The sequence below is a fragment of the Cydia fagiglandana genome, chromosome 10, assembly GCF_963556715.1.
Source record: "Cydia fagiglandana chromosome 10, ilCydFagi1.1, whole genome shotgun sequence".
In the NCBI taxonomy this organism is placed as follows: Eukaryota; Metazoa; Arthropoda; class Insecta; order Lepidoptera; family Tortricidae; genus Cydia; species Cydia fagiglandana.
This window is the reverse complement of record NC_085941.1, coordinates 12,569,788-12,591,882: the sequence shown is the minus strand read 5'-3', so window position 1 is coordinate 12,591,882 and position 22,095 is coordinate 12,569,788. Positions and strand designations below refer to the sequence as shown.

The 22,095-nt window shown below is 36.6% G+C and overlaps 1 protein-coding gene across 1 annotated transcript in view; it reads right to left on the bottom strand.

The window, feature by feature from the left end:
- The window catches only part of LOC134667896 (protein unc-13 homolog 4B), a 56,466-nt gene extending 37,099 nt beyond the window's left edge, over positions 1-19,367 (bottom strand). The window contains exon 1 of the mRNA XM_063525302.1: positions 18,398-19,367. Coding sequence (XP_063381372.1) covers positions 18,398-19,290 — 893 coding nt within the window. The 5' untranslated portion in view covers positions 19,291-19,367. The remainder of the gene's footprint in view (positions 1-18,397) is intronic.
- Positions 19,368-22,095: the final 2,728 nt, after the last annotated feature.

Here is a 22,095-nt window from a genome sequence, read left to right as displayed (position 1 = left end):
TTAAACTGCACGGGAAGTCAGTCTACTCGCCGAATTTTAAAAAATGCTATTGTTTTTGCTTAATTTGTGCTTGAAATGATCTGTCACTAAGGCTAAACTATTAATTATTAAATTCTTCATCGTATGCGATTACAAGCTGTAACATAGGTGAATAATTAACGGAACTAGATCACTCCAAAGTCAAAAAAAATGGGTAGGTACGTTAGGTACCTATAGTTAGTTCGGCTTCGTAGGTATCGACAGACCGATCGACAGATCCAGTGGCGGACTTCCCCTAAGGCCCAGTAGGCCCGGGCCTAGGGCGACAAAAAATTAGGGGCGGCAAATTGTGCCAAACAATTCACTGATGATAACAAGAGATAACTTAAAATTATAGTCAATATGATGGGTGCTGTGAAAGGGGCGGCTATAGGGCCTGGGGCCTAGGGCGGCAAAAACTGCAAATCCGCCACTGGACAGATCGGCAGAGGGTAGGTAGAGAGGTAGGGTTCGACAGACGTTGCTACAAATGGCACACCTACGGTCTATGATTTTAGATGATTGTCGGCTAAGTAAGAGCAACGAATTCAATCGATCGATCACACGCCTCAATGTAAAGCGAGGCTTAGACTGCAGGCAAGAACTTGCATACAATTTTCATTACATTTCTGATCAAACTTTTGAACGCAGCAATGTATCGTAAATTGCATGCAAGTGATGCAAGTTCTTGCTAGTTTACGCCTCGTTTAATGCAAATCGAATGCGATTAATCGGTAACTTTTGTAGAGGCCAAAAGAAAGAAAAAATGTTGATTGTATGCACAGCAACGGCGTAAGAGAGAGAGAGGTTAATAATGTATATTCACGTTAGTTTCCTAAGTAGGTATAATAATTAGAATATCACGACTGTTACATTGTAAGTTTTTTACAGATTACCCTCAACAATGAGTCGAAATCTACTTTGCACAAAAATAATTCTGCATCTCTTTTTGTTCTTATTATATTTTAAAGTACCTAAGTATAAGCATCACGACAACTTACTTGCTTTCATGCACTTGTTCTTCTATTGATTTCTGCTGCTGCAATTTCTCATAAAACCCTTTCCACATCGATTCTTCATCCATTGTGAATAAAACGTTTTTACAACACTAAACAATAACTAGTTGCAGTGTTCAATAACAACACCAAACTTTACCGGCACTGCTAGACAGTTACCATAACTATATGCAGATATAGTGAGTCACTGAAATAAGATCGAGTCATAGATTCTTCCACGCAATGACGCAAACGGCACTAACTTCAGGGGAATCTGACCGCGGAACCGTCGTCTCGCGACATGAGATAACTAAATACTGATCCAACTGATCGCCCGTCTTCATAAAAGGTCACTGACACTGGCAACTAACAAAGGTATGTAGGCGTTGCAGTTTTCGGTACACTTTCAAGCCAAAACAGCGCGATTAAAAGGATAGAAACAACCGGTTTGTTTTGGTGTTTGGCAGCTACGCGTCTGCGTTTGGTACTAATACTGACGTAATCCAAAGACTCAGCTGTTGAGCTGGCGGGGCGTTTCGCGTCGGTCACGCCAGCGCACCGACTACACGCCATGTAATAACTCACGTGCTTTTAATGACAATCGCTATGTAAACTATGCGAGCTCATTAACAGGTAACACGCCTAAATATGCATTTCCTTCATTATTTCGCACTGATACGGACCCGCACCCCGCACACTGCTCCGGAGTGAGAACGAGACGGCGTTATGCACGTATATAGCGATGTCCCTCTCGCACACGAGACCGGATCCGCAGATCCGCACCCAATGTGAAGACCGACTTGTGATAACAATCACTATGTAAACGATGTGAGCTCATTAACTCGCCTAATATAAATTTTCCTTCGTTATTTGGTACAGTCTTTAACTATAATAATTCGCACAATTTAACATTTATTTTCGACAGCTAGTGGCATCGCAAAACCATCGATAATATTACTACCACAAAATTTGCCACACGTTCAACTCAACATTTTTAAGAAAAATACTTTCAAAGTTTTGACATAGGTAGGGAAAATTGGTGATATAGGTACTTTAGAGCTCTCCTTTAGGGTCTCCAAACTTTTTTACCTGGGGGTCATATTGCGCCTCAGAATTTTCGCGCGGGCCACCGGTTGCAACAGCAACCGGCCCTAACAAGGGCTGAACACCTGGAACCTGGCTCCAGCGGGCCGGATTTGGCCCGCGGGCCGGGGTTTGGAGAGCCCTGCTTTAGAGGTACTTAAATACACTTTTGTCAAAGGCTATGTCACGAGATGGCGTTAGAAGTGTTAAAACAACTTGAATTTATCTCTTCTTATTTATAACGAGACGGTGACTAACCGTTCATCAGTAACTTTAATACTGTCATACGTTAATTCGTGTGTATTAAATGTCTTTGTTACAGTAAGTACCTTTACATATTCATATTAGCTACTGCGCCGACACAAATAAGCATTTGTTATTGCTATTCAGATCATAACTCCACGTATTTACCCACGCCATAAAGGACTTAATGTTGACGTTCCATCAACGACACAGTTACCCTATCGTGAACCCTATCACAATGTCGTAAGGTATTTAATTGGACACTTCTGCGTGGCCCCGTAACATAGGACCTACCGCGAACCACAATCGACGTGTTGCCTCCCTGTCACACTTACGTATGAATTTACTAGTGCGACAGAGAGGCAACACATCGAACACGGTTCGCGGTAAGCCCTCATGTCCCTAATGAGCAACGCTAACAATATGACAATGAGTTAATGAGCCCTAACTAATCATGTGACAAATATGTACATTATGTACCTATATTAAGGGCAATTAGTACATTGTTATCGTACCGTTATTGTAAATATTGATCCCGCCTATTTACCTAATTTGTTATTGTATGTTAGGATTAATTAGCGATCTTCAATTGTCAAAATGAGTGATTTGCTGTCGCGTTGTAGGTATGGCTCGGTTTAACAACTTTAACATCTGCAACACGTGCTAATAATTATTTGTGTTTCAGAGAATCAATTCAGAACATGAAGTTTTGATGACATACCGTTAGTGGTAAATCAAACCATTGTCATTTATTTGGCCTTACGTGTTCTTGTACATAATAAAAATATTATCTAAAATTAAATAAGTAGGTACTCTCAGAAATCAGAAATCGTCAGTATATACTTACGATGAAAGTTCTGTCAGTGACGGATTTAGATAATTAGGGTTCCGTACCCAAAGGGTAAAACGGGACCCTATTACTAAGACTTCGCTGTCCGTCCGTCCGTCCGTCTGTCACCAGGCTGTATCTCACGAACCGTGATAGCTAGACAGTTGAAATTTTCACAGATGATGTACATATTTCTGTTGCCGCTATAACAACAAATACTAAAAACAGAATAAAATAAAGATTTAAATGGGGCTCCCATACAACAAACGTGATGTTTGACCAAAGTTAAGCAACGTCGGGAGTGGTCAGTACTTGGATGGGTGACCGTTTTTTTTTTTGCTTTTTTTTTGTTTTTTTTTGCATTATGGTACGGAACCCTTCGTGCGCGAGTCCGACTCGCACTTGCCCGGTTTTTTTATGTTAGCCACCTAGGAAATCAATAAGTAGACTATATAGCTAGACTAGACCCACGCGTATAAACTTGACAATATGTTTCCGGGGTAGGATTTAGCAACTGTAGGTGGATGCGGATAGTAAGATACCTAAAAAAAAGACTTTCCGAGGCATCCAGGTTGTCAAGGTTGCCATTGCCTGTGCTCAACGAGGGTGCGGAGTGTTAGGTCGGCAACGCGCATGTAACACCTCTGGAGTTGCAGGCGTCCAGGCTACGGAGACTGCTTACCACCGGGCGGGCCGTATTCTTATTTGCCACCGTATTTTGCGTAGTATTAAAAAGAAGGCAAGTCTTGTATAAAAAAATATTCTGAATATTTTGTTCATTTAAATTTTTATTGCAACCAGTGAAGGCATTCGTTCACTGGTTGCAACGTTCTAATACTCGTACTTCTAATCTAAACACAAAGAAAAAATTGAAAATGGAACACAAAGGTGGGGGGAAGCACTTGACAAGTTATATCCCCTTGTATTTTTTCTTACCTAGGTATATTAAGCTACATGCACGCCAGTGTTGGCCGAAAGTTAATGCGAATTGAAAATGTTGGCCATTAACCATTATAAATTGAACCTTAAACCGTAACGGACGATTACAGTTTACGATTCAATTTATAATGGTTAATGGCCAGCATTTTCAATTTGCATTAACTTTCGGCCAACACTGTGCACGCCATGTTTCATGCTGTCTTCCGGATGTGACTAATATACTTTTGAAATTTGTTAAGGAAAATGAGCCGGAGTAATATAGGTAAGCACAAATTTATCACTACAGTTTCTGGTTTTTCCCTCACTAAACTCATTTGAGTTAAACATCATGTACGACAATTTTTCAATATTTAGGTAAGTATAGATTAAAGATAACAACACCATTGTGTGCAAATTGCGGCTTGGCGCATGGGTAATTTACAGTTGTCATTTTTATGTGCCTAACATTAAAATAAATTTAATTGATTAAACCAAAGCTAATAAATATATATAAATATATATAAGTATATTACAATGTGAAAAAGTGGTTGTTTAACCGCTCGTGGTAAAAATGATCCCTACCCGAGCTAGCGAGATTCCAAAATTGAATCATGAGCATAGCGCGCGAGTGGTTTGAAAAGTTGAACCTTAAGCGTCGTGAGGATTCCAAAGGCACGAGGGTTAAACAAACTTTGATACTGAATGAATGACAACTTTTTTGACACCACACCAACGCGGGGATAATACTAACTGACATTACTTGCCTGACTAATTTGACTATAGTTGCACCAAACAAAGTCTGCAGCGGATTTGGGCGCCCACGCAGTGTAAGTGTTATATATACGTCATAATTTCATAGAAGTTTGACGTTTAAAATGACACTTGTACTGCGTGGGCTATCAAAATCGCTGCAGAGTTTTTACGGTTTGACTATAATACATGATTATAATACCCGCTTGATACGTGTAATTTCAAAATAATTCTGGCGCAAAATGTATAGAAATCCTTGAACATACATAACAACAAAAATGATTACGTACGACGAATTGAGAACCTAATATTCCTTTTTGAAGTCGGTTGAAAAGGTAAAACGCGGCAACCAATAGCGTTAAAGCGACGTAAGTTTTTTTTTAATTAAGCAAATGACCAGTGATTCAGCCAGTTGCGCACTGCTCACAGCACAATAATGGTGGTTACTGGTATGATGTAAAGAGTTTAACGTCAAGGTTGGCTAGACGTACTAGTGATACTATAAGTAGTTACTCAATTCAAGGCTATGACGCTTTGTTTGGGCTTTTTTACGCTTTTTATGGCAGCGCTGTTTACGTGACTTAGTTTATTGAACTTGCAATCGTTTCGCTGTTTAAAAAGAAAAAGCTGAAAGATTATTTTTTATACTACAACGCGAAGGAGGGATACAAAGTATTATACAAACGTATTTAGACCTGTCTAGTGTCTACAGAACGCTCAAATTCAAAAATCGGCCCCCAGAAACGTACCTACAGTCCGCCTAATGGTTAGCGGCTGTGCAACCTACATAATGTTAGGTACCTAGGTTCATGCTTCTTGCAACTCTTCTCAAGTAAGTACTTTACAATAAGATTTTTAATCAATTTATGTTTGACAACTTTCTTAATGATTGGGCAAATCAGTTGGAAATTTGCTGTAAAAATGTACTGTTGTTGTTTGTTGTATTTGATTCAGCTAGGTTGTAAGCGTAAACGTGAAGTGAATGCCTCTTGAGAATAAATGGAAAAAGTAGTTATGTTTCTTGTGTAGTTGTGTTTGTTGTGAAGTAGTTATGTTCGTTGTTTGTTGTGTAGTTATGTACTGGTTTATAGTAATTCCCGGAATTATTTTAACCCAAAAATGCGTAAATAGATATACTAAAAAGGTATACGTATGTAATTTACCTAATAGATTAATAATGTGTGAATCCGGAGACTTGTCTGATCTTTTTTGCGAGGTAAAGGAAGACAAGACATGTAAAAACTTTATTAGCGTAGGTAACTCACTCACGGTTCAATTTCATACTTCAATTAGATAGGTGCGTGGAACCATTTTACACGATAGAACCTGATCTACCTACCTAGCGCCTACTTATAATGCATATATTTTATGGTTTAACAATGAATGGGCCAACATTTTTTCCCAAAGTATCACACCCCAAATTATCATTTCCAAACAAATATTTGGCAAATCAACATATCGCACTTTTACATTTAGCAAAACTGTTTTTTTGAAAGTTATTACTTATTGTTTAACAAATAATTACTTAGTTAAGCTTCATTTTACCAAGTATTATTTAGTCAAATGTATCGTTAAATATACTAGCCGTCACAATCGTTAATTTATTTAAAATTTTATGAATCATTTTCTAAGACACATACCTACCATAAATAAAATTCTCACCACGCTCTACCAATGAAATGATATCGTTGCACGCGATCCATAATTTATATTCTAAATAGTGCGACACGAGTTGGTTAGGTAGGTATTCTAAGTTCATTGTGCTTGCTTCCTATTATTTTTTGTTTAACCAACATTGTCTACAAGGTCTCTACAATACAATATACTTTAAATATCACAGAGTCACATCGTGAGGCGGGAAGCGAACTTTTTGCAGTAAGTAGGTAGGTACATACACTTCCTCTCCACCTATCTTTTTTTGGAATATATGTATTAAGCAGAAATCACAGAAATGTTTTCCCTCTGCGTTGAAAGGCCAGATGCCAGCTGCTTTACAAAAAAATAGTGACCATAGCCGAACGGACGCTATCTTTAGTACTACTTACCTACGTTGCGACTCAACGAGAAAGATTTAAAAGAAAATGAAAAAGCCAAGTATCGAGGAAGAGCGATTTAATGTCTCAAGGCGAATTTAAAGGCTTTTCCAAAATATCGTACAATGCTTAATAAAAGACAAGGTAGGGAAGGAGTGGAAGGACAAGAAGAAAACAATTGGTCAATTTGGTGAAAACACCTGCATGTATTATTAATAGCAGACACAGAGCGTGCTTTCCACGCTATGAAAATTGCTATAATACTCATAGTAGGTGTAGGTACACTGGCGTTCTAAAGTGCATGAATAGATGTTGACTGTAATGCCTTAATATTACAGTTGAAACATCTCCATGCACTTATGCACGCCAGTGTACTTTATAGATCTGATAGTTTCAAATAATAGCGTTTGTTTTCTTTATGTACAAAGTTATCATATTTTTTTTAAGGTAAGTATGCATTATCTCTACTGTTTTTTTGTGATCAAAGAAATTCTTAATTTATGATTATGACATTATTTTTAGACTGCAATTGTTTTCCTATAGTTAGTAGTATTAACCCTTTAATTAGGTGCTCGTGCATGGAACGCCTTGAGATACCATCATAAGTTCATAACTAGTGAAATTATTCAAATACCACCATCATACAGGGTGTCCCAGAATTCGACGTCAAACCGTAAACGGATGATAGACCAACTCATAACAGTTATCATAAAAATACAAAAAAAAATCCAACTCGTGTTTTTAAAAATTATGGTCACTTTAAAAATTCACTCTAAAATCCACACCCTGTAATGATTCTTTAACTCTTGTTACTACAAATTCCATAATTCATTCTAATTTTTTTATTATTGTGTAATCTTGAATAATTACAGGGTGTGAATTTTTTAGTGAATTTTTAAAGTGACCATAATTTTTAAAGAACATGAGTTGGTTTTTTTTTTGTATTTTTATGATAACTGTTATGACTTGGTCTATCATCCGTTTACGGCTTGACGTCGAATTCTGGGACACCCTGTATGATGGTGGTATTTGAATAATTTCACTAGTTATGAACTTATGATGGTATCTCAAGGCGTTCCATGCATGAGCACCTAATTAAAGGGTTAATACTACTAACTGTATGTATGTATGTGTACGACCATCATATGCCAAAACCATCTCAACGGATGTTGATTCACTCTCGATACACTTTAAATTGTTTATATAGTTTGTTTGCTTTGCCTCTGGCGGGAGAAGATAGATAATTACTCATACTTAATCATCACTGGGAGATTTAATAAGACGACTCATTTTCATTCAGTAGAAAAAGCAGATATTTATATAACCACAGTACGTGTACCTAAAGGGGGGTTATCTGTAAGTCTATAAGGTATATTAGGTTAGAAGAACATAAGTTTATTTTGCTCAGGATAAGAGGAACAGTATGAGAATTCCTTATAACTTTTCTTCTTGCACATAAACTTTCTTAGTTGGTGTACCTACTAGTACGATGGATATTGAACGCCTGCAATCTGCATGGCGTGCTTAAAATTTTACGAAAAATGTTTCATAAAACAATTAAGTATTTCTTCACATGTAAGGTACATAAATATGGCATGCAAAGTGTTAAAAAATAACTTACTTCCTTTTGCTGACAATATCCGCATCTCGCAATTTTCTGAACACAAACTTCCAGGGATCATCGTGCTTCGGCTTTTGTAATTTCACTTCTACACTCATATTTACAGATTGCACTATATATTTAAATTAACTAAATATATTCCGTCCCTTTAGCTAATACTCACTGTAACGATCGAACCAAATGACAACGAATCAAAAATTATATTACGTGTAAAGTTTTCCACTAAATTATATATCCTTAATAATTTACCGGACCACAAAATTATGAAAACCAAGTCACGTCAATATTTTATATGCAGTTTTCTTTCGAATACTGTTACGATCCAATCGCGGACTTTAAAGTAGGTTTTAGGTATGTAATTATTTTTAAATTCTCAGAGCTTTTAACGGATCCATGCGAATTTTCAGGCTTCACATAGCGGCGAAGGTTACAGACTGACGGCTCTCAACTTCTCAGTATTGTTTGCGGGAGGTTTACTCGCGTTCTAGGGTTCCTTTGAAATTATTAAAACCCATCAGTCTTCAAGGCAATTGGATTTTAGATGACATATTTTTATGAACCTACCTCATGCGAGAATATTAAGTCGTACTAGGTACTATGTAGTTTTTCATAAATGTCCACCATGACGTGACTCCATGAGACTACTCTACATTAGAACAAAAAACGTATAAAAGTGTTCCGTGAATAAAGTTTTGTACGGAACACTAAAAATTTAAGCTATTTTATGTGTTTGAGCAGTGACAAAAGCCTGTCATAATAATCGAGTAATAATCTTGTAAGGCGAGTAATATCTCGGGCTAAGCTAACTGCAGTCTTAGACACACATTATAAACAATAGTGCAATAGTGAGTTTCAGGATGACTTTTGAGGAAGTGTTTAAAAGGAGTAAGAGACAACTATTGTTCTAATTAGAAAAGAGAACAGGAAGTATGTATTTCAGCATCTTATCCGATCCCACAGACGACATAGATGCGCGTTTTCCCTTTCATCTAGGTAAATAGTAAATAGTATGATTAGAGCCGGTTCCGAGATCCCCGAAATAAATATATACAAGAATTGCTCATTTAAAGGTATAAGATTAAAAAAGAAAGTATTTGTAATGTCATACCGAGCCTTCAAAGTAGAAGTGTAAAACTGCAGACTACAAATTTTAGATGACTGTCTGCTAACGCGATCTTAAAGTAGTGTGATCTGTGTAATTAAATCCCAGCTTGCATGCAGATCATGCAGGCTGGTCCAGCTAATTTAGCCCAGCAGAGCCACAAAGCAAGGCTACACAAGAGTAAACAAGCCCCGCATGTCGCTATAATCAGCAAACAAGCTGCTTATCATCAAGGCATCGCGATAAAACGCAACATAGGTACCTGCTACAAAAACGAAAATGAACTAACGAAGCGCGTCGTGGAGGCCTTTTATAAAACATTTTTCTCAGTGGGCCCCTTCCTCTGTGCTTTTAGCGTAACATGACCCTGAGGTTTATACTGGGAGTTGTTTTTCCTAAGTGGGTAATAAGTTTGGTAACAAGTGGATATTTGGACGTTGCATGTAGGTACGGGCCAATTTGGTATAACTCAACCAATTTTTCAGTGAAATTTGATCTAGGATTTGAGTGGTGGAGTTATTGTATGCATGTCCTAATAAAAATCCACATAAAATTCAAAGTTGGTCATGACCGCCAAGACTCCACCGCGCGTATACGCTAAAATCCCAACACACATGACACCTAGGTATACGCTCCCTCAATTAAAAGTGACCCGAAATGGTTCGAAATACTATTTAATCCACGGCCGATGTGTTTGCTGATACACTGTCGTGTGTCTACATGCTCTTCTGCTTCTTACGAGATAATGCCAATACAGGGTGGACAAACATGAAATACTATAGGTACATTTTGTTTTTAAATTGTACCTATAACTAGAGTCTGATGGCCTACCGCGAACCACGTTCGACATGTTGCCTCTCTGTTCCACTTGTAAATTCGAACGTAAGTGTGACAGGAAGGCAATACGTTGAACGTGGTTCGCGGTAGGTCCTCTGTGCGGAAAGAGAAGAATCGTGAAATGTACATTCTACGACTCTTCTGTTTCTGCACAGACGCTATTCGCTATGTGCACGACTGGTGCTGCCCTCATTTTGTCATTTCTACGTTAAATCTTATGGAGTAAAATTAGTTCAAGCGGCTGCCGCTAGTAGGTACTAATGTCGGACATTCCAAAGATTACCTGTGTTTGTGACGATCAGCGCCACCTACCTCGCACGTTCCCAATACAACACAATAAGTTCAAAAATAATATATTCTTTTTTTTAATATTTTATACAGTGTATGCAATTATATACCTTAGGACCATAATGTCCACTAACTGAATATTTTTGCACTTATTAGGTAATATAGTTAAAATTTTAAAAAACTCTCCTCTTATTTGCCGACCCTGTATACAAAATATCTATGGCTATTCTCTTAGTCATGTTTGCTTTTGTTTTTCGGGGAATGAGTTCGCGTAGGTACTTTTTGGCATGACGTATCTTAGCACACTATACTGATGACCAAGTCAAGGACTACTTTTTATTTGTCTATGCTTAACGACACGTAAACTAATTATCAGTGATCGGAAAACTCATCGCAAAAATAAATATAGTATGGAACATGATACAATTTATTTAACAATTTTGAACTGCAGTTTTTAAGTATAATCTGGATTTTTTATAAAGATACTGTGTACATAATATGTGTTTAATGAATCTTGTCCTATTTTGAGATATAAATGATTTTTGGTGGTTTTACGATGAGTTTTAGTTTAGATTACGGTGGGTCAGGTGGGTGTCATTCTGAAAACGGAATACATATAGAGAAGGTTAGGTTAGGATATTATTTATGTGCATATTCATTACAATATTCATGGACACATTTAGAGGAACGCAACAAAAAGGTTTACTTTCTGGATTACAGCAGGGTCATTCCATAATAAACGCTACCAAAGGTTCAAAAATGAGAATTGGTTTAAGAAGTCAACACTAATCTATTTCCATAGAAAACATACCAAACCTTCATGTCAGAAAAAATACCCGAAAAAAAAACATTTTTTACATGTTTTCCATGTACTTAATCGCGACGTTTAAATGATAGGCGTAAAACTAAATTTATACAGCGATATTGGCAAGACTAATTTAATAGAAAATAACTGTAAACTGTTACAAATTTCTCGCAGTTATTTCAGGTAAAATATCGTAATTTTATAATTTGTCCTTAAAAATATTAAAAATCATGGATTAATTGGTTTTTAGAAGAGTATTCTAGACTGTGGTCTCAAAGTAACACCCGAAACGAAAAAGAGATAAAAGTATGTGTAACTTTTCCCGTAATTAACTATAGCCAAACATGTTTTGCCAAAGAAAGGCTATGATGTGAACCTATTCAAATGTGTAATAATTATTGTTTTAGCGTCTGCTTTAGTCGTATGTTTTAAAGTTTGAAGTTGTGTAACACCCGAAACGTGTTGATCGTCCGCCTGTCCGTCCCCGGCTTTTCTTCGTGGTGGTTAGTGCTAGAAAGCTGCAATTTGGCATGGATACAAAAATCAATCATGGCAACAAAGTAGTAATACAAAAATTATAAAAAAATTTTTTTTTAGGGTAGCTCCAGTACAAAATATTTTTTAATTTTTTCCTCCTTTAATCCTGTGGTGTGGGGTGTCGTTGGATAGATCTTTCAAAATGAATAGGTGTCACCATCAACCATTTTTTGATCAAGTGAATATTTTCGAAAAAATTCGCATCGAAAGAAAAATAATTATGATATCTTCGAGAAACAGTTTTTATTGTTAAGATTAATGTATTTAATACTAATTCAGTATTTATTACTTATGATTTTAATCGAATTTATTAAAAAGACACTAATTTCAATAAAATGAGCCATAATTTCGTATAAATATGTCCTAATTTCGTACTCGTAACACCCGAAACGAACCATGAGTAACACCCGAAACAGGTAATTTATTTTATTAAAATTAAACAAAATGTGATACTAAGTGTTACTTCAGTGTTTCAGTAGACTATACTAACTATTATTACTTGACATAAATAAAACTGGAGGTTACTTGACAAAATTCACTAAAATATGCATTTTGGTACTGATGGTCAGAAGGTATAGGCCAATTCGCGTAACGCCCGAAACAGCTACTTTTTAGTGATTCTCTTGTTATTGGTCTTATACTTTAATTATGTGTGTACAGGAAAAGAAAATATTATCAAAGTAGTAGATGAATCAATAGTTATAACCTCCTAGTTCCTATTACAATATCGAATAAAACCTTATTTTATGAGTTCAAGTGTAACACCCGAAACGGTGGAATGACCCAGCACCTAAAGTAATTTCAAAATTAGTAATTTTCTTGCGTTCCTCTAAATTTGTCCATGAGTGTATTTGGATGATACCAATCTATAACTAATATAACTAATATATCTATAACTAATGCGAATGATTACATTAATTAGATCACACACACAAATTTGCTAATTTATAATGTGTTTTTTGTAAGTGAGGATTAGTTTGCTTGAACAATGTTTGCCATATTTCACGCCTGAAACACAGGGAATCCTAGTTCAGGCACATGTAAATTATCACTATTTTTAAGTCTTTGTTTTATATGAATGTAACCATGAAATACGTGTTTTTTTAATAAAATTATGTTTAGTCATAGTCATAGTCATAGTCATTTATTTTATAATATTTTAAATATTACATGTCAAGTTATTAATCAGGATAGGTACAATGTCAATTATTCAATTAAATTATTAAAGTAAATTTAGCTTACATTATTATCAATAAATTACATTCATAAATTGTTTATTGTTTTGTTTATTGTTTATGTCTACAATCCCCCAAAGCCCCAAACCAAACCCCAGAAAACCGGCAATGGTCCAGGAATACCACCCCTGAATAGTGCAAATAACAGTGCACTTTTATGGAATAACTATCGATATTTTTTTATTAAAATAGGACCAGCAACGCCATCTACCGGCGAAGTGTCGAACGTCAGTGCCATGTGAACAGCCATTGTCGGAGCATAGGGGAAGCCATTTGGAACAGTGAATCATGAGTCACTATAATGTTGTGTTGTAGATGGGGGCGCTAGCGGCGCTGATGCAGAACGGATTTCAGGGTTCCGTAGTCGTCAGTGGCGGGGCAACGATAGAACTCGTTTCCCATCTGGGATTTATTCTATAGGTTGATAATTGTTGAATTTTCAGCGTTTTGGATTATAAAAACCTAATAAGCAATTTAATTTTCACCACAGCAGTTCAACTCGTAAAGGCTAAAGCTAATAAAGAATAAAGAGTATTCTTTATTCAGGCAAACACAAAGTATAAGTTTACAGCTACCTACAGATAGGCTAACACCAGCTCTTGATTCTCCGAAAACTGATGAGAAAGTTAAATTTTATCCACAAGAGTGACAAAGTAATTTGCTAATTTTGAGTTTTTTCCTTATGATAGCTGGTAGAATTGACTTTAAAATGAAGATTCTGCATGATAAATATTTAATTAATGTTCGATTTAGTATGATTTTATTTGATGGCAAAATTTGTTTTTATTTTCATTGCCTTGAAACCTCGGAACGCTCGAGATTCCACTTTTCAAACCTCTCTCTACGCTCGTGGTTCAAGTTTGGAATACACTTGCTTTACTTGCTCAAGTAACACTACATAGTCAAAAACTCGTAATAATATGAAAGAAAAGAGTACATATGCAACCTAATATGTGAACTTTGGGCTAGCCCACCGGATTTGTTACTTAAATATCGTAAATAGCGAGAACGGAACCCTTGTGCCAGTAAGTATGCAAAGGAAAGGCATAAATCGAGGCAAAGGGGTTAATTATTTAATACAATGAATCACTGAGTTGCTAGTTTTTGCCGTCGTATTTTCTCGCCTAACTGCTTTATCTACCTTAATAGAATGATTAATAATTTAAACCATAGGTTGACAATTTTTTTGGCAATCTATGGTTTAAATTATAAATAAGGGCCCACCGCCCACTTAGGTGTCAAAAAAAAAATTCAGCGCCCAACGTCATACGGAATAATATTTAGCTGGATTAACGTAAGTATTTTTTATTCTTATGGGTTAGTTAGTTTAGGGTTGTCAAAATCAATTATCTTATCTGTAGGTGCACGCAAAGGTACGTCAAGTTGTGCCAAACCTAATAATTTCTCGGAGCTCGGAGCAATGCTGATGAGCCGAACGGAGCCCAGAATGCCCAAATGGAGGAGTGTCGCTCTATTGGCCTTATGCATATGTATTAAATTTAAACGATAAGTACCTACTTAACTATTAAGATGTTGGTTGACCGGCACAGAACCCCTCAAGCATTCAGTTTACTTTATTCTGAGCAAAAGTTGCAAAAAGCTAAATTTTTAAAAATCGATCCTATTTTTGCCCCAAATTACCTTGAGAGAAGCGTGTAAAAAGAATCCATTAAAACTTCATTCATTAAATAGGTATAATAATGTAGACCAAAGACCAATCGATTGCAAACAGTTCATAGTTCATCTATCTATATATATAAATGCAAGTGTCCTGACTGACTGATTCATCAACGCAGAGCCGAAACTACAAAAGATAGAAAGTTGAAATTTGCACACTAGATTACATTTATAAAGTGTACAAGAGATAAGAAGCGATTTTTCGAAATTCAACCCCTAAGGGGGTTAAAAAGGGGATGAAAGTTTGTATGGGGTTCAAGTTTTATTTTAAGCTACGAATTTGAAACTTCTTCAAAAGATACATAATTAAAATACAAGAAAACTAATTTCAGCGTTTTTGAAAATTCATCCCTGAAAGTGGTGAAAAAGGGGTTGAAAGTTTGTATGGATATCAAATTTTTTTTCGAATGCGGGACTTGAATCTTTGTATTTGGGGATATTATTAGAAGACAGGAAAAAAAATTTCAGCGTTTTGTAAAATTCATCCCCTAACAGGGATAAAAAGGGGTTGAAAGTTTGAATCCATCACAAATGCTTTGAAACTTCTTAGAAAGGCATATTAGCTGATTCCAAAAAATAATAATTCCAACGTTTTTGGAAATTCAACCCCTAAGGGGGTTAAAAAGGGGATGAAAGTTCGTCTTCGGGTGCAAATTTTATTTTAAGCTAGGAACTTGAATTTTTGTAAAAAAGTATCAAATTCAAACACAAGAAAACTAATTTCAGCGTTTTTGAAAATTCATCCCCTATGGTGGTGAAAAAGGGGTTGAAAGTTTGTATGGATATCAAAAATTTTTTCGAGCGCGGGACTTGAATCTTTGTATTTGGGGATATTATTAGAAGACAATAAAAGTAATTTCAGCGTTTTGTAAAATTCATCCCCTAACAGGGTTAAAAAGGGGATGAATGTTTGTATGGGGTTAAAGTTTTCTTTTGAGCTAGAAATTTGAAACTTCGTTAAAAGATATATTATTAAAATACAAGAAAACTGATTTCAGTGTTTTTGAAAATTCATCCCCTAAGGTGGTGAAAAAGGGGTTGAAAGTTTGTATGGATATCAAACATTTTTTCGAGTGGTGGACTTGAATCTTTCTATTTAGGGATATTATTAGAGGACAGGAAAAGTAATTTCAGCGTTTTGTAGAATTCGTCCCCTAACAGGGTTAAAAAGGGGTTGAAAGTTTGAATCCATTACAATTGGTTTTGAAACTTCTTAGAAAGGCATAATAGCCGATTACAAAAAAAAGTTATTGCAACGTTTTTAGAATTTCAACCCCTAAGGGGGTTAAAAAGGGGATGAAAGTCGTCTGCGGGTGCAAATTTTATTTGAAGCTAGGAACTTGAAACTTTGTATAAAGGTATTAAATTAAAATACAAGAAAACTAATTTCAGCGTTTTTGAAAATTCATCCCCTATGGTGGTGAAAATGGGGTTAAAAGTTTGAATGGATATCATAAATTTTTTCGAGCGCGGGATTTGAATCTTTGTATTTGGGGATATTATTAGAAGACAATAAAAGTGATTTCAGCGATTTGTAAAATTCATCCCCTAACAGGGTTAAAATGGGGTTCAAAGTTTGAATCCATTACAAATGCTTTGAAACTTCTTAGAAAGATATAATAGCTGATTACAAAAAAAAGTAATTGCAACGTTTTTGGAAATTTAACCCCTAAGGGGGTTAAAAAGGGGATGAAAGTTTGTCTTGGGGTGTAAATTTAATTTCAAGCTAGGAACTTGAACTTTTAGCAAAGAAAGGTAATAAATTTAAAAACATGAAAACTAATTCAAGCATTTTTGAAAATCATCCCCCAAGGTGGTGAGAAAGGGGTTGAAAGTTTGTACGGAGATCAGATATTTTGTGAGTGAGGAACTTGAATCTTTTTATAAGGGCATAGGTACCTATTATGAGAATACAAGAAAACTAATTTCAGCAACCAACATCAAAATCCACTTGACTTAAAACTTCATACAAGTTGCTAAAAAAGAAAAGTACTTAATTTCAACATTGCTTGGATATGAAAATTATAGGTACTAAAGATGTAAAATGTTGAAGATAAGATTCCACGCGGACGAAGTCGCGGGCAACAGCTAGTTTTCTATATCCTGCTAACTGCTCTCGTATCTTTGTACATAGGTACTGTTTATTTATACACAATGCTCATAGACCGGGAGATAGTGACACATTTTACTGGGTCATTTGTACCAGTATGGCGGTTCGTCAGGGGTCTAAGTACGTAATGAAGGAAAGAAAAATGATGCTCATAGCGCTGGTACCGGCGGCCCAATCGCGTGGGCGTTAGTCGAACGTGTCGGATAAAATACGAGTATCGAACGATTTGTTCCACAAAAATCCTCGTATTTTCCAATAGTCCATAAAAAAGAAGTAGGCGGTAGCGTAATGCCATACTTCTCCGGTGTGACTTACAGCCCGCCATACTGAGGCGAACACATTAATTTAAAAAAAACAATTTAATCATTTGTGCCAAGCTAATTTTTGCACAGGTGATCATCGTCGACCAACGTCGAGCAATAAAAAAAAATTAACTCCCTTGCGGCGGTATGGCGGCCATTTGAAACCATCCAAAAAGTATGGCATGGTGATGTCCATGAATGGCTGGTCGACGATGATCACCTGTGCAAAAATTAGCTTGGCACAAATGATTAAATTGTTTTTTTTTAATTAATGTGTTCGCCTCAGTATGGCGGGCTGTAAGTCACACCGAAGAAGTATGGCATTATGCTACCGCCTACTTCTTTTTTATGGACTATCGGAAAATACGAGGATTTTTGTGGAACAAATCGTTCGACACTCGTATTTTATCCGACACGTTCGACTAACGCCCACGCGATTGGGCCGCCGGTACCAGCGCTATGACCATCATTTTTCTTTCCTTCATTACGTACTTAGACCCCTGACGAACCGCCATACTGGTACAAATGACCCAGTAAAATGTGTCACTATCTCCCGGTCTATCAGTACTCAGTAGGTAGGTACCAATTCAATGATGATTTTGACCTGATTAGCCCAGAGGCTAGTTAATTAAACATAAGAAATTAGTTCCTTGAGTAGGTACTTATCACGCACATTATGATACGTGATCAAGTTATCAGTTGTATCTAGTAGCCTCTTACTGATATTAATGATCCAGATCGCCAATCTTAGAAGTTGCTTACATACCCCTTGAACGCTATGATTAAGTTTGTACTCATTAAGTATGTATAAGTAATATAAATATGTTCTACATAATTGACCTGTACTTAAAGATCACCGAGTAATTTCAATGTTTATAAAAGGAAGCTTCCGTGTGGAAATCTCCATTTCTACGAACAGCTTGTGGTTAAAGTTTAAAACGGGAGCAATTTATGGTATGCCACTAAAAAATGGCAGATGCAGACCGTCATGATCTAAAATAAATGATGACTCACCTCTCTTCCTGGGCGTGCTGTTTCTTTCCTCGCCAACGTATCAAACAATCCAACGTCCCTTTACGAAAAGGAGGCTTTAGCAGCTTCCACCGACTCTTCAAAGTCTTTTTAGAACCCACTGTCCCGACAGACTCTTCACTGGGACTCACACTCAGAATGTCTGGTTCCGAACTGCCTTTTCTTAACGCACTATCACCACTAGGTTTTTTGGAACACTTTTCAAAACCGGCTACATTTTCACTCACTACTCTTCTCCTAGAAATAGGAGTCGATGTAGCAAAATTCGATGTCCTGACTTCTATACCACTGTCCTTAAGATTAGATGTGGATGTGCCTAATCCATCCTCACTGATACTTTGTAATCTTTTTATTCGTATAGGCACTTCTGGAGTAACTACTTTCTCGTTGAGAATGCTGTTTTCTTCAAAATGCCTGCTTTTTCTGTTGCGTTCGATGTCAACAAACGCAGTGACGTCTTCGCAGCTTCTGGCGTTGTATTTGCTGAAGTTAAATCGCGACTTACATTCCGCTGAGGGGTCGGGGTGATCCATAATCGTCGCTTGCACGAGGTTATCTTCGCTCTTGGATAATTTTAAATTGGATTGAATCTTTTTCTGTCTGGCAGGGCGTTGTGGCGGTGGGACATTATTTATCGATGCAACGATCGGTTCGACTGTCCGCTTGTTGGGCTTCGAGTACTTTGCGATAATTCTGTTTATTTCAGCGCTGTTTTTGCGTCTGTTTGTGTGTCGCTTGAAGTTGAGCGGTTGTTGATAAGACTCGGCCACGCTCGCCCCGGCGACCCTCGTTGACCTCTCCCGCCACTCAGTCACTTTGTCTTCGAGTAATCGCTGCAGCTCTAACGCCCGCATCATTGCTCCTATCTCTGGCATTTTGATTTCAGATTATCGAATTATAAATTAAATATGTTTTGGTAATTTCTTTGGCATCGAATTCTCATAAGTAGAAAGTATGCTTGGCATCAGCACTTATCTAACTTCGAAGTACTTTTATGTTAAACCTGAAATGAAAAAAAAAATGAATTATGTAAATTATGTTTAAAAACTAAGTAAGCTTTGGAAATTAATATTTAATCACTATTACGCTCTAAGTTATAAAGGTATTAAATTATATATATTTAATATATGATTCTTTAAATGCATTAAACGCCTTTTAGCTTTTAGTTTAAATAATTTAAATTAATACAACTAACGGATAAAACACGATAATTCAGATTGCAACGCAGGATTTACTAATAGGAGGTACCTAAAACAGGTTCGTTGCTCTTTCGTTTAATTGCCTACACCGCGAATTAACGGTGCGAGGCCCTTTGGGTGTATTACAGCTGTCTTTACTTAGCGGATGGATTAATGATCTACAATGTAGATTAGTAGGCTCCTCTTGATGTAGATTCTACATCAAGAGGAGCCTTGTGTTTGGTACCTAATCGCAAAACTAGTCTAACGTGAGAACTGAGATCGTATCCCTGCATCGCGCCAAGGAAGTACTTATCCAAATAGAAATATATCTATAAGTACCTACAGTTCGCGTTTAAAAGTATATTCTAAATGCTCTACACTACATATATATATGTAGACATATTTGTTTTTGTCGAGCTATCAAATAGAGGGTGGTAGATACTTTAACGCGTAAATAGTCAGATACGCTTAGAGATGTGACTTATTTGAAATACTTGTATTTAAAATGCAAATACAAAATGCAAAATACTATTTAGTATTTTGTATTTAAATACCTTTTGAAGAAAACCATTTTGTATTTTATTTGAAATAGTTTTTGGGACCTATTTTCTATTTTCAAAATACTTTATAGTAGGTAGGTAGGTAGGTAGGTGGGTAGGTAGGTAGGAGTTACAATCTCTTCTGATGTTACAATCCTGGCAACTCTCTCATTCTTTTAACATGGAACTGTTGATTCTGTTTAGTAACGTCGCACATGACCACAAGCGTAGCGAGTGGTTAAAAAAGTGGAATCTTGAGTGTTGCGAGGGTTTCAAGGCACGAGAGGAGGACAAATTTTTCTGCCCTGGTGAAACACAAACGAGACGTTTTCATCACACTAACGAGAGGCGTTATACAAGCTGTAAAACATTACAAATTAATGCTTTAAAAGTTGGCCGTTAAAAACCATCATCCATACATCCTACCGGTTAAAAACAACTAGAAATTTGCACTTTATAGATTTGATTGATGAAGAAGAGGATTGATTTCAAACAATAACGAGTGTTTTCAACTCAGAAATTCCGAGTAATACTTTTTAATTCAGACTAGGTATTCACTATTCAGAGTATCTTTTATCGCAAAGTATTTGTATTTTTAAAAAGCATTTTGAAAAATTGCCTACCTTAAATACAAAATACCTATTTGGTATTTTGTATTTAAATACAAATTCAAAAACTATTTTGTATTTTGCATTTGAAATAGTAATATCAAGGAAGTATTTGTATTTTGTATTTAAATACTTTTTATAAAGTATTTTTCACATCTCTGGATACGCTATACTTTTGTTGCTGATTATACATGGCTCTGCACTACACATGCATTATGTCGTAGGTACATGAAATTAAACTAATTAAAGTGAGTTTCTTGATAACCGAGAGCCTAAAACGGTCGGGGTGCGAAGTTGCGAACCGACCTCGGCTCGAACCAAAAAAACTTAATTAATTCGATGTTTCCTAAATCCTAACTTAAGTAACGAAAATCATAGACCTAGTTTGCCTATTCTGGGCTTGAAGTTCAAATAACAGTTGTTTTCGTAAAAAGACTCTACCAATGAGGTGAATGACTGTTCGCTGATTGCTAGAGGGATGTGAGCTATTGGAACTCCACTATAGCGTGACAGGAATCAAGTACCTAAGGGATTCCTTGAATAAAATTCTCATTTTGGAAATTATTTTCTGGATCTCAAGCCGATACTGAATCTACGGTATCGATGAATGAACTTGCATTTTTACGTACCTATACCTACAGACAGCAACGACGGCATTGGATTGGGACGTCAATACCCATACCAACCTAGCAATCAACGACCAATGATCATTGTCCGTTTCCGACTTCTCTTGTCGTAGGTACAATGCGCCGGATGCGACACGATTGCTATAATAAGTCCAGCCTTCCTTCTTAATTGCACTGAGGTGCATACCGCCAAATTCTATCGGACTTAGGCCCACTTGCACCGTTCCCCTAACCCGGGGTTAAACGGTTACCAGTACAATTTGACACTGGATTAACGGTTTAACCGCTTAACCCCAGGCTAGTGGGATGGTGCAGGTGGGCCTTACGGGTTAAGTTAATTCACGCGGTATTATATCGCGATTAGGCATGTGATTGGAACCTTTGCTAGCAGGCAATTCGTTTCGTATTTTGAGTAGCGCTAAAAAAGAGATATATACCTAATAAGTATATACAACACGAATATTTGCGTCAATCTCGATGACAGACCACGAAGCGAACTGATAGTAGGAGCGAACTGAGAAAAAGGCTCAAACTACAATCTAGATACTGATGTGCCGTTGTTATATCGATATCCTACTAGCAACCAATACCTATTAACCTTTTCAGGGTTATTTAGCCGCATCGGATGCGGCATGATAACAGTTATAACCCTAGTCGAGTCTTCTTAATTAGTACACTGAGATGCAATACTGCCGAATTTGTCGGAAGTGGGCCACATGCATATAT